The sequence below is a fragment of the Podarcis melisellensis genome (assembly GCF_964234715.1).
Source record: "Podarcis melisellensis genome assembly, chromosome: 10".
NCBI lineage: Eukaryota > Metazoa > Chordata > Lepidosauria > Squamata > Lacertidae > Podarcis > Podarcis melisellensis.
This window is the reverse complement of record NC_138542.1, coordinates 43,337,419-43,351,150: the sequence shown is the minus strand read 5'-3', so window position 1 is coordinate 43,351,150 and position 13,732 is coordinate 43,337,419. Positions and strand designations below refer to the sequence as shown.

The 13,732-nt window shown below is 44.4% G+C and overlaps 1 protein-coding gene across 2 annotated transcripts; it reads right to left on the bottom strand.

The window, feature by feature from the left end:
- Positions 1-83: 83 nt before the first annotated feature.
- WBP11 (WW domain binding protein 11) lies at positions 84-12,180 on the bottom strand. Of its 2 annotated transcripts, none has more exons than XM_081928757.1 (12): positions 11,943-12,180; positions 11,484-11,576; positions 10,055-10,086; positions 9,228-9,321; positions 7,946-8,142; positions 6,835-6,968; positions 6,034-6,233; positions 4,472-4,666; positions 3,482-3,583; positions 2,167-2,475; positions 1,482-1,664; positions 84-1,079 (listed from the first exon to the last, which is right to left on the bottom strand). In XM_081928757.1, exons 2-12 carry the CDS (start codon positions 11,545-11,547, stop codon positions 661-663), a joined length of 1,929 nt encoding a protein of 642 aa, XP_081784883.1. In that variant the 5' UTR covers positions 11,548-11,576; positions 11,943-12,180; the 3' UTR covers positions 84-660. The 2 variants fall into 2 exon arrangements, with proteins under 2 accessions (XP_081784883.1, XP_081784882.1); XM_081928756.1 differs by having other exon boundaries at positions 11,484-11,587; positions 11,950-12,179.
- Positions 12,181-13,732: the final 1,552 nt, after the last annotated feature.

Here is a 13,732-nt window from a genome sequence, read left to right as displayed (position 1 = left end):
AGGTGCCGTTTGTCAGGTCCTCAGGCTACTTCTTTTCCTTCCTAAACCCAAAATAGCAGTGCAGATAACTAGTCAGACAGTGGTGTATTACATCAAATATTTATTCTCTTTCAATAAGACAATGATCGCTCCTGTCAGCAAGAAGCCACAGTAGTGAGTGCAGGACACACAGGGTGCAAAATGTTTGCATGCCATATATGCAAACAGTAACCTGCCCACCTTACAACAATGTGTAAACCCATTTTTCTCACCCAGCTAAAAACAGCATTACAAAATATTTACAGAAAGCCACCAAAACAAAACATAAAAACTTGATCAGGTATATGTGGAAGAAATGCTTTAACAGTGTGTTCTGGTTCCTCAAGTAATTCCTCCCTTTTTGAACAAAAATTAAAAAATGAGACAACAGGGTTTTCCATGAGCACACAGACAAAACCAAGTCTTTCATTAAAAAGTGAGTAGAGTAATTGCACCCCTTTTCCACTCTCTGCAGTGGTCGTTCTCCCAAATGTGATCACAAGTTAACTGGGATGGGGGACTATTGTCACAAATGGAGGAGCTCTTCAACCGGATGCCACTATAACATGGAACCTCTGCCCCTAAGATAGTAGTCTGATCTCATAATCGCAGAGAATATACAGGTTAACTGGGAACAGATTGTCACAGTAGCCCCTCCATTTCCTTCATGAAAGCTTCGTAGACATCATCTTTTGTCTGCACAGAGATGGGAGCAGAAGAGCCAGCCTTAGGAGTTGCTTTGGTTATCTGAACAGAAGGCTCATCATCAGGTTTTCTCTGGGTGGTGGCAGCTGTCCCTTTGTTCTCTCGGCGAACTCGCAAGGCCGTGGGCACGAAGCGGGTGATCTCAGCCTTGGGGTTGGTGATCTGTGGCTTGGCGCTGATGGTTGCTGTGGCTTTCTTCTCAATGGTGGCTGCACTGGTGTCATCCGCCTTGGGACGCTGGATCAAGCTGGGGGGAGCACTCAGCACCCCAGGATTGGGAATGGGAGCGGGGGGAAATAACCCAGGTGGAGGCACCAAAGGAGGGCGCAACATGCCTGGACGAGGAGGTGGGATGCCTAGAGGAAGAGATAAAAGTTAGCCTGCTACTCTTTGCTCAGAAGGAACCAATACCAGCATCAGCTCAAGTTCCTTTTGCCTCCCCTTAATTTAAGGTCATTATATTTGCGAAATTACATGGGACACACATTTTAAATCATCAAATTCCAACAGATGTACCAACGATAAAACCTAGAGCGTTTCACTGTGCTGGAACAAAAAGGACAGGAAAATATCACTCTCTAATTTTAGGATTCAACAACAGCTTGTAGTTGACCACTTATAAATTATGATTTTTATTAAGCAGTACATAACTCTTACTACATAAAAAAACCTTAAGATGAAAGCATACACCACTAGACTAATTTTGTTTATCCATAACAGTGAATAAAAGAGATCCTGTGAGTAAACTGTAGTATTACCTGGAGGGGCTGGAGGTGGTAGGCGAGGTGGGGGTCCTCTTGGAGGAGGGCCAGGAGGCAGACCTGGCGGTGGACCAGGTGGAGGGCCAGGGGGGCGGCCAGGGGGAGGTCCGGGAGGCAACAGTCGTGGTAAAGGGCCACGCATTCCAGGCAACCCAGGTGGCCTAAGAAACGGAGGAGCCCCTGTGAAAGCATTTGCACAAAGACAGTTTAGTTTATGGGTTAACATGGCAATTCCTCATTACCATTTACCTGTTGTTGTGCCAAAGAGATGAGAAAGAGAGGTTTTAAGACTACCTTGCTTTTTTACACAAACACTCCAGCACAGCCCATGGTAATGGTGACCACTTTTTTATCAAAATACATTGCTTTTTCCTTCAGAATCATGTCAAATCATTTACAAAGTGCCAGAGATGTACAAAAACAGTCATCCACCCACTGGGTAGCTGCCTCCCCCCACCCCTCCTTTTGTTGCCACGGCTGCAAGAGACTGCTTAAACAAAAACTGAGTATCTGCCTGATGAGAAAGACAAGTGTTTGAAGTGCAACATTCATGTGACGTTGGAGCGGGAAGCCTCCACCAGTATGCTAGCTGAGTAAGACAACTGCCTGTCTTCGGGATTTGCAAGCTGGGAGCCCAAAGCAAAGAGAAGCCTGGATTTCTTAAATTTCATCAGGTGCTCACCTGGAGGAGGACCAGGAGGGAGGCCAGTAGGTGGCCCTGGAGGCCTCAAGGGTGGTGCAGGAGGTGGCCCAAGAGGGGGTGGCCCAGGCATGGGAGGCGCTTGCATCTGAGTTGGAGGAACAGGCTGAGGTGGTGGCTGCTGCTGTGGCTGGGATGCTTGAGAGGCTGCCGACGATGCCGTCTCAGCATGGGCCTCTTCCGTGCTTTGCTGTTGTGGTGTATCTTCAGCCTCTGAGTCATCGTCGTCGTCATCATCTTCCTCTTCAGAATACTCCTCTATCTCTTTGCCTCCCTCAGGAATTTCCTGGCCTGAAGAGAAATAATGCAGGCTTGATCTTTAAAACAGATTCTGGGACTTTAAAAGGCAATATAGACCACAGGCCAACATTAGAAAAGAATGATTTGAAGGCCCAGGGAAAATATTCTATCAGAAATTAAGAAATTGATATTGAATGCTACAAGTATCTCCATAGGGCGGCTATGGCAAGGCCCAAATTTCCTCCAGGATGTTCCAAGCCCACTGCCTTGTTCCTGCATCCCTCCTGTTGAATGGGATTGGAAGATTACGGTAACAGCCCTGCCCCAGCCTTGCATAGATCAGAAATAAATTCCAGCAAGTGGCATGAGACCTAATCCAGAGTAGGAGTGCAGGGTTCAGAATTTTTTTTACACCCACTTTCTTTCTTCTGAAGCATGGAGATGGTCGCACAGTGCTTCCCCCATCCACAGCACACCTAACCATCATTCAAGGTGCCCCACTGCCCTGTGGTGTCAAGGAATTCATTTTCTCGCTAAGTTTCAAAAAGCTAGATAGAATTGGCTTAGGGATTCCTCAGTGTATCTTCAAGGTTTGAAGGTCTATTTAACCCTCTTTTGCAATAGTCCTACGTTAATATTTTGTGCAGCCACTTATGAGGTTCCTTCATCCCACAGTGTCTGAAAATCACAGCTACATACCAGCTTCTCCATGACCAGTCTGAGAAAGCTATGAAAGCATCCTTTAAACCAGACCCTGCCTTCCATCTTCATATTAATTTAATCAGGGGTTGGGAACTCAGGAATTTGGAAGACAACCACACATGCAAATTATGAGTTCAAAGTCACTGCTGCATCAGTCAGCTGATGTGCTAAATGGTCCCATATCCTAGCTTCTATTCATAAGGCACTTTCTAGATAGATTTTTAATGCAAATCCTTGCTTAATAAACTATTTGTGAGTTAAATTCTCTGGGTAAACAGATTTCCATAGCTTGCAACTAAAATAAAGGGGGGGGGAGAGGAGAGAATAAAGCTAAGAAAAATCCAGGCTTTCTTACCAGCCATTCGCAGCATCATGGCCTGAAGTGGCGTGAGCTCTTTCATGTTCTTCTTCTTCTTGCGTGATTTTCCAGGTATCTCAGCAAACCGTACACTATGACCTGCAGAAGTAAAGTGACGGAGGATTAGGAGTTCAGGAGTTCATCAATCACCTCCTCTCAGTTTTAATGTCTGGAATGCTTTAAAAAATCCAGGTTCTTCCATGCTGCAATTCAGAAATTTAAGTAGCTATGTATTTTCAAGGCTTCAAGTGCCTCTTACTGGTAAGCACATTATCCGCTAGATTTTATGTTGTACAAAGCCATTTATCTTTTCTAACAACCAAATGGCCCAACATTATTATTAGCTATTATTTATAAAGTGCCTCAATGTCCGTTTATTTTTCCTCTAAGCTGGTTTCCCCCAGATGTTGCTGGATCCCAGGTTCTGCTGGCTACAGCTGATGGGAGTTGTACTCTAAAGCAACAGGATGGTGCCAGGCTGGTCTAGGCATTGCACAAAGTTAATGCCCACACAGTACCCTTCCACAAGCTTACAATGTTAATATGCATGACACGAAACAAACAAACAAAAATGGTAAGAGGGGGAAGAGCAAAACAGCAGATTCAGCCACAAATTCTTACATCAAGTTATGCAATTGTTACAATAACCAGATGGAACAGCCATTAAGGGAAACAGTTCTAAGAGGAGGAGGAGCCAACCCACGGCTGGTCCCAGCAGAGCAGACTTTGCTGTATTAACTCCCCCTTTGATGCAGCCACTATATACATCAGGTGGGATACGTATCAGACTAGTCAAGAACAGTATGTTTATAAAGAAAGAACTCAAGAGATTGCTTGTACCACTCTACCAGCATTACAAAATAATAAATCCTATGAAAGAGCTTAGAACAATAATTCAGAGGTTGGTACAGCATTCTTGCTTGCTCTCATCTACTCAAACACTATGAAAGCATAACTATTTCAAATGCATTCTCCTGAGAAGCTTACCCAATTTCTTGTCTTCACCACCCTCCCTCTCAGCCGTGTCATCGTGATGCATGAACTCTTCCCCTTCGCTGTCTGCATCACTTCTGTCACTGTCGCTGTCATCAGTAGTGTCATCGTGCTTGTCCTGATCCATGTCCTCGGGATACCCCTCATCTTCACTGGTACTGGAAGCTTCATCATCCTGTCCTCGTGGACCTGAGTAGTTCAAACATGAAGCCACCAAGAAAAGCAACGTTCAGCTTGTTTTGATACTGTGATGGCTTTCCCTTACAATACGAAGGGGAAGGGAGGTGAAGAGGAGAATCAACAGTTCAGGTCCAGTACTCTCCTGCAGACTTCACAGCCGAGAAGGATCATTATGAAATATCAGAATACCTGCATCACCTGCCCACTTTGATTTCTGGATGGCTGGTTTCTTCTATAAACCCACAGATGTACAGCAAAGTGTCTACAAATGAGCATAGCTGATGATAATTTATGTAATATTGTTCCCGAACAAAGCAAAAATAAATAAATAACAAAGTAGGTTAACGCTGACAATTTTTATTTAGTGGTGACATTTGAACATCATTGTACACCATAGTTAATGGTTTACCTGGAACATACAAACTGCTTCTGCTTCGCTCCTTCCTTGGCATGGTCAACAAAATACAATCTCTGGCTTACCATTACATCCAAAAAGCCACTGTTGGTATGCCAAGAACAAACCTTGGTTTAACACTGTGGCTTGGAACAAAACCACAATTGCTGATTCAGACATATTGCTCAGCCAGGGATCATTGTTTATCACTCATGCTAGAGGAGTGTTCCATTAACTATGTTTAACTGTGGCATGCAAAGTATCATAGCAGTCATACCAAAAAAGCATTCACATCAATCTGAGATTGGGGGGGGGGGGGTTCTAAATAGTAAGCCTAATGTATTTCTTGGGAACTAGTAGCTTTTCAAAAGCACATACATGAGAATACATATGCACACCAGCTATTTCAAATGCTTCTTCCATGCTCAAAACATGGGAATGTCTTACATGGCTTTCCTTTCTATGTATTTGCCAACCATCTTTTAGGCCTCCTTCAAAATTGGCAATGTGTCTTTTCTTCTCCTTACAGATCTGTGTCCTCAAAACTAAATCTAGTTTTACATTTTTTAAAAATAAAGGGGAGAATAAACAACATATGAAACTGTCAGGAAAATTTCCCCAACTTTTCCACAAAGCACAACTGCCTGCTTACAGAAGAATATGCAACCCCAGGCACCATCCAGCGCTGAGGGAACCGCCAGAAGGCCCTCAGCACTGGACCTCAGTGTCCGGGCAGAATGATGGGGGTGGAGACGCTCCTTCAGGTATACTGGGCCGAGGCTGTTTAGGGCTTTAAAGGTCAGCACCAACACTGTGAACTGTGCACAGAAATGTACTGGGAGCCAACATAGGTCTTTCAAGACCAGTGTTATGTGGTCTTGGCAGCCACTCCCAGTCACCAGTCTAGCTACCGCATTCTGGATTAGTTGTAGTTTCCGGGTCACCTTCAAAGGTAGCACTTGCGGATGAGGAAAATAACTACCTGTCTCTGGACTGTAAGACACCTCCTCTTCTCTTCTCCGAGGGGCCATCTCTGAGGTGAATCCAACCTTCCGACCGTACATCTGCAAGACCTGAGGTGGAGGCGGCCCTGGTGGAGGTCCTGGAGGCTTCCTGCCTGGAGGTAAGCGAGGAACACCAAGCCCGGGGGGTGGAAGTACAGAAACAGGCCGGACAGGAGGTCTAGAAACAAGATTTTGAACAGTTTAAGAGCTAAGGATTTACAAGATTTTCAGTTTGAGCTAGAATGCTGGATGCCACTGCAGCACCAGCTGAGCTTTTGCCCTAGTTTCTGGCTACTTATTTATGCCCTGTGAATATTATGCCAACTGTCTCCCTAGTGGCTGAAGTTAGTATTTTTTTCAGCCGGCAACGAAACAGCTGACAGCAAGGACAAGAAGCTGAGCACCAATTCAATTCAATATATGCATGTGCCCCCGATTTAATCGACAGCCACACTTAACACTTTTCTGTACTAGCATGCAGCCCAAATGATGTCAGTCCATGTCTTGTGCCTTAAGCTACACTTCACGAACCACCATTAAACCGCATGAACAAAAAGCAGCTCACAAATTATAGCATGTGGTTTTTAAAAGCTCTAAATGCACAAGTAAAAGCCTATTTAATCATAGTAGCAGCATCAGATTCACAAAAGCCTATTAATCATAGTAGCAGCATCAGATTCACAAAAGCCTATTAATCATAGTAGCAGCATCAGATTGTAATCCACACAGACCAACCCCAAAAAGAGCTTTGGCCTTTTCCAGTGCATTTCCTTGCTTACCCATAGGCTGATGTCTTTTTGAGAATAGAGGGGGGCTGCGCTCCAGGCAGGGGGATGTCCTGAATGAGGATGTTGGAAGGGGCATGAGGCATATCTGGCAGGGGGATACTCTCCACTTCGACATGCTGAGCATTCTGAAAGAGATTTTTAAACATTCCCTTAGGTTAATCTTCAGGAGTTGACAATGGGTATGTGACAGAGAGGTGAGACAAGCGCCCCTCCATCAGCTCAACTGGGATCACCCGGCGCCTGGATCCTCTCCTCCCTTGCTCATTATGTATCTTGATTGTATATCCCAGGCATAGACAAACTCGGCCCTGCAGATGTTTTGAGACTACAGTCCCCATTATCCCAGACCACTGGTCCTGTTAGCTAGAGATGATGGGAGTTGTAGTCCCAAAACATCTGCAGGGCCGGGTTTGCCTATGCCTGATACAACCTCATGAAAGACTTAGGCCTGGAACCTACTTATCTTCCTCTCCCCTCCCCATTTCTTTTGAATTCTGTCACTTAGACTGTAAGCAGTTAGCCTAAATGAAAACCACATTTAAATTTAAAAAACAACTACTAGCTTTAATAAGCAGCCAAGAGGGCTTTCACTTCCCTTCTGAGCCATGTCTAGTTGATTGTAAGCCTGCAGGCAGGAATGTTGGGGGGGGGGGTTGCATAGCACTTAGCAAATTTTAGGTGCTTTATAAATGAGAAAGCAACATGAAGCAATCAATGGCATAACATTTAGTTTCCCGACAACTCATAAATGCAAGCAACCATTTAGAAGGAACATCACACGACCAGTCAAATTAATGAAATAGTCATTTAAACCATTCCAATGAAATCTGAGGAGGGAAAAGTGAATGTTTCTGGTCACCAAACTACATAGGGAGGAGATTCAGAAAAGCCAATTTTTATATAGATGATTTTCAAATGCAACACACCACTGCTTGCATGTACTGTTTGTTACCAGACATATGCATGGTGTGCTTGTAATTTTAAAAAAGCGCAGTAGGGCTTAGAAGGAACCAAGCAACTGGCTTTGCACTGTCTACACTTAAGTAAGCCAGGAGTAAGAACCCTTAAATCAATGCCATTCAAATCTGATGAGGGCAGATACCTTTACAGCATCGAAGTACTGACTGAGCTGAGATCTCTTCTGCTCATATTCCACTTCTAGCTTGCGCAACTCCTTGTAGATGTCTGGATTCTCCTTCTCATAGAGCCGCAGGATACGCTCAAAGGTCTCACGCAATTTCTTACGCTTGTCCTTCAGCACCTTCTCATTGAGCTGGGGTTGCTGCACTGGGTTAAACTCTGATCCAGTATTAGGATTGAGACCACCACGTGGAAGGAGAGAGATTTACAAGCAAAGCCTGAATTAAGTCATTGTTTTCTCTTCCTCTCACCACACCACATTTATAACACATGTGCCATTGTGGCATCCATGTTCAGAAACAGAACCCCGAAGAAAGCTTTCCTCCTAAGTGCCACTAAAAGAGAATACATATTTGGGAAGACAGCTTAAAGGTAAAGGTAAAGGTACCCCTGCCCGTACGGGCCAGTCTTGACAGACTCTGGGGTTGTGCGCCCATCTCACTCAAGAGGCCAGGGGCCAGCGCTGTCCGGAGACACTTCCGGGTCACATGGCCAGTGTGACAAAGCTGCATCTGGCGAGCCAGAGCTGCACACGGAAACGCCGTTTACCTTCCCGCTCGTAAGCGGTCCCTATTTATCTACTTGCACCCGGAGGTGCTTTCGAACTGCTAGGTTGGCAGGCGCTGGGACCGAGCAGCGGGAGCGCACCCCGCCGCAGGGATTCGAACCGCCGACCTTTCGATCAGCAAGTCCTAGGCGCTAAGGCTTTAACCCACAGCGCCACCTGTGTCCCCTGGGAAGACAGCTTACTGGTGCTCAAATAACTCTGTTAGTTCCCAGGTGCCCCAGCCTGATCAGCAACCCAAGTAGTGACTAGGGAGAGGGGGGAAGGCCTTCCTGGGCCTGGCTCCCCATTCAATGAACCCTCTTTCTAGGGCAGCTTGCCTGGTCCCATCAATGTTTCTAGGATGGCTTCTAAAAGAGAGAAAGAAAAAGGATACGGGGGCGGGGCAACGTGAGTGTACCCAGCCCTTGATCTCCTTACTCCCCCCCCCAAAAAAAACATGGTATCTGATAACATTTGTTACATCAGCCAATGTGTTCCTCCTCCAGATATTTTTTAACTATTAACTCCCATAAGCCAACATGACCAGTGGTCAGGGACAATGAGAGCTTTAGTATAACATATAGAGAGTACCATATTGCCTACCCCTAAGTCTTTCAGCTTCACAGATGCATTTGGCCCCATCTGGTTTCTCCATTCAAGTTTCCCCCAACTCCCCAAAAGGTTTAGTCAAACCTACCCATTTCATCAAGTTTTTCCATATCTCGGATTATTTGCTTGGGATCCTTCATCTTCAACACTGCTGCTCTCACCATCATGCGTTGCTTCTTGTTCTGGACTCACCAGAAAATGAGAGAGAGTAAAAGATTCCTGTATCGGCCAAACCAAGCAACATATACAATACAAAAAATAGGGGGATCCAGGAGTGGGTTTTTGCATGACAGGACTGCGAGCTCAATTCTGGTACTGGGAAAACAATTATGGGCCAAACATGTGCTTAGAGGCACCCTGTTCCTTAATTTTAAGAGTCTGCTGCCCCCACTATAACATATCTTGCACCCGGCTCTACTTGGAGGATAAGTTTCTAGTTTTTTAAAAAAGCAGATCCCACAAGACTAAAGTCTGCACAACACTGTTCTAAGCTGTTAAAATTGATTTTACATTCCAATTTTAAAGGCAGCGTGTTAACACACCTTCACATTTATACCCTTATCAACCTTTACAATCCTCAGTCTCTAGTTCTGTGGGGTTTTATATTACTGGCTTCCTGTTTAAAGACACTTGAGTACTTGGTCAAACACTGCCATGATATTTATACTTACAGATGAGAATAAGACTAATCATCCACCAAGGAAAACTATAAATATATAACATTAGTACCATCACAATTCTATTAAAAATGCATTATTTCTCCAGCTTTATGAATACTTGGAAAATACTGTATTTTTAAATAGGAAAGGGCTCATCAGTTAGCAAGTACTACATTAACAAGGTATGCTTTACATTAGGAACATAACACATAGAAGTATAGGGTCACCAGCCTTTAGTAAAGCAACAATCTCTCACCTTCTTAAGCTCCCTTTTTCGAGCCTCCTTGCCTGCAAAGATATAAATGCTCAATTTCAGACTCAGTACTAGCAAGCTTTGGGCTGCAATCAAAACCACACTTATCACGGAACTCATTGTACTTCAGAGTACACTTTGAATCCTAAGAAGTACTGTACTTGTGCCAGGGAAGGAGCAAAGCAGGAACTGGGCAACATGCACCAGAATGCTGCTTGTTCACAACAAACAACAGCCGGACAGAAAATCTGGTTTATTGTTATGTGCAAATGCAATCAGCATCTGCCCAAGGAGGAATCTAAGTCTATAAGGCTTTACTTGTATACTTCACAAAAGCACACACAATGTTGCCTGACCAACCCTGAACACTTACTCCACCTTTTTCCAAAACTGTCTTTAAGGAAAAGAAGTTGAGTGTTCTACCATCCAAAAGGAATCTGACTCTTGCAAACACAGCCTGTGTACAAACTTTACAGTACCTTTAAAGCACATTTGAAGCAAATTCTTTCCCTCAAAAAATTCAGAGCACTATAGCTTACACTGCACATACCTATAATTCCCAGGCACCCTTAATAAACTGCAGTACTCAAAATTCTTTGAGGAAAAGACTGTGCTTCAAAGGTGCTTTTAAGCTATAGTGTGTACATAGCCATAGTAAACATGGACCGACTTGAAGCTGCACAGAAGTGCACTTAGATTTAACTATGAGAAATCCTATAATTAACAGACTGCAGTGAAGCAAGTCATACTGACTGCTCTTCAAATAATTTAATATAAATATTTGTATATGAGATTTATAAAGCAGCAACATTATGCCTTCAACTGATTAGCTTGATGTAAAGCAATCTTCTGAAGAAAAATCTCCACTTGACATTACCATCATCCCATTTGTTTAATGCTAAACCCACAGTATACTGTAACATTTTTAGCCTGCAGTGTTAGGTCTTACACCTTGGGCTACATTAGTGTTTGAAACTCCCATTGTTACAGGCACATTTTGCAACAGGGAATTTAATTAGTGTGAGCAGTTTCTGAGCTCTGGGCACATTACTGCGCCTCAGATTTCAAATTAAAACTGCAGAGCCGAAGGAAAGGAGGGCCTTTTCCTGCCTCCCCACTTTCAGCTACTCTCTTAAGACTGGAGAAGAGACCCTCTTAAGAATATTGGGGGGGGGGCAGGGGAAGGACTAGACCATGTGAAAAATGAACATAATATTTTAGCAGCAGTTCATTCATTTTCAGCTTTGTATTCTAGTTATCTAAAAACGTGCCCCTAGACATTCCATTGTTGTGCCCGTAACCTAGGTTTAAGGTGCGATTTGGCTCCTAGCTTTCCTATTTTAGTTTCTAACACTGTGCTACATGCTTTCAACCATACGTCTCCCCTAAAACCCTCCCCCTTACTTTAAAAAAATAAATTCTGTACACTTACGAGCTTGATCTGTGGGATTCATGAACTTCCCACTCTTGGTGGATGACGTGGATCTTCGCCCCATCTTGACAGTTTGTTTTTTTTATTGCTTCACTGAATGAAAACTAGACCAGGAGGAGAAAAATATATATAATTCAGCATAAACGTCAGTATTAAACACACGAGTGAAGTTCTGCAAGTCATACAGAAGTACATCTCATTATAATAGTAATTAATAATAACAATAATATAGTATAAACAATAACAACAGTAATATAGTATATATATATATTCATTTTTTAAAAACCCTTTTCTGTTAAAGTCAGGCATTTACTGAAAAACGCTTGTCCTTGATCCGACCAGGGTTTTAACACCGGACCATCAGGAGACGCAGCTCTGCACAAAGCTCCAGCCTTCGTGGTATAAACAACTGTTTGTGCCCATGAAGATGAAAGGATTTCTATGTCGGGAAACGGTAACAGGTTACCTGGCGCCAAAGCCGGTGGCTCCAAGCAGGGAGAGGCGGACAGCCCAGATCCGCGCCTGACCCCAGTCGATCCACGGGGCGCGAAGGAAGAGGCCGGAGCCCGCCAACCTCGACGGCAGAGCGGCGCCCGGTCGCTCCAACGAGAGAAAGGGCCCTACAGAAACCGCGCCTCGGATACTCTCCGCGTCGCCGCCATCTTGAAAAGCCGCGCGATCTCGCGGCAACAGCGATAGAGGCGCGGAACGGCTAGAGGAGCCCACAACCTGAACTTCCGGCAAAAACGAGGAACTTTGAGGCACGTGGACTTCTCATCAAAGACTCGGCTTCCGTCCCCAACTTCCGGGAAGTTGATTCGGCCTGCAGTAGCGGACCATTAAGGAGGTCAACGTTTTAGCATCCCCAGCCTAGGATACCCCGAACAAAAGGTTGACAGCAAGCACCGGAGCTCATATATTTTGTTTTTAGTTTAATTATTGAATTCATATATACCGCCCTATGCACGGAGGTTCGCAGGGCGGATCACAAAAAAAATCTAAATATAAAACCACTACATATGGATTTGGATTTGATATCTTGCCTTTCACTCCCTTTAAGGAGTCTCAAAGCGGCTAACATTCTCCTTTCCCTTCCTCCCCCACAACAAACACTCTGTGAGGTGAGTGGGGCTGAGAGACTTCAGAGAAGTGTGACTGGCCCAAGGTCACCCAGCAGCTGCATGTGGAGGAGCGGAGATATATATATTAAAACAACAACCTAATAACAATTCCCCCTCCAAAAAAAGAACCATATTTTAAACGGGTATAGGATTCAATGAAATCAACCAAAGTTCTGGTTAAAAAGGAACGTTTTTGCCTGGCGTGGAAAACTGGAAATATATGCAACTCATACTGCTTCCTCCTTCCCCTCAGCTGTCGCCTGAGGCAACCGCCCAGTGATACAGCCATCAGTATGGGCATCTGTAGGAAATTTTTTTTTGGGGGGGATAAAGCACTAAAAAGGGGAGCAGTGGATTTCTCACACGAAAATAAGAACAGCAGCTGTCCATTTTGCCTCGTATCTCGGGTTCTACAAATATCAAAACTTAACTCTTTGGAGAGGTAAACTGGAGATTATGGCTCTTCGGAAGTCAGTGCTCCCTTCCTCTCCCCGCCTGCACTTTGCGGGTATCTTACATGCATGCGAACAAATACAGCACAAGGCTTTGCACCAAGTGAGCTTTGGGCTGCAAGTTGTGAGTGACGTCCCAGGGGTCGCCATTTGGAACCGGCGAAGTGTTGTTGGAGTACGTTTGACCGCTGGCAATGCTGGCTGGGGCTGCTGGGAGTTGGAGTTCAAGAACACCTCGAAGGCACCATGTTCGCTATCCCTGTGTAGTTTTACCGTTTGCTGCAACCCGAGAGGTGTTAAGCGCGGGGGATTTGGAGCTGGAAAATCAAACTAGCTTCTGACATGCTCGATTGACAGTATACTACTTTGTACCCCAAAAAAGTAAAGAAACCCTATCTCAGCCACAGTATCATGGGAACAGTGGTCTGCAGTTTATACAAACTCCCCCGACAGCAATCACGTTTTTCTCACAAAGTAAGTCCTAACTTAAAGCAAGGACTACTTCTTTCTGAGTGGACTCCTGCTTCTCAAGTACGCTAAAATCCTCGATTTCTTTATTATTTTATATAGGCAGTTCTTATTTACATCCTGGGATGTGGAAACGTCAAAGGGAATCATAAGGTTTTTTTCTTTCTGTGTGATATCCGACTATTTTCCCTATCTCTATACTTGTCCT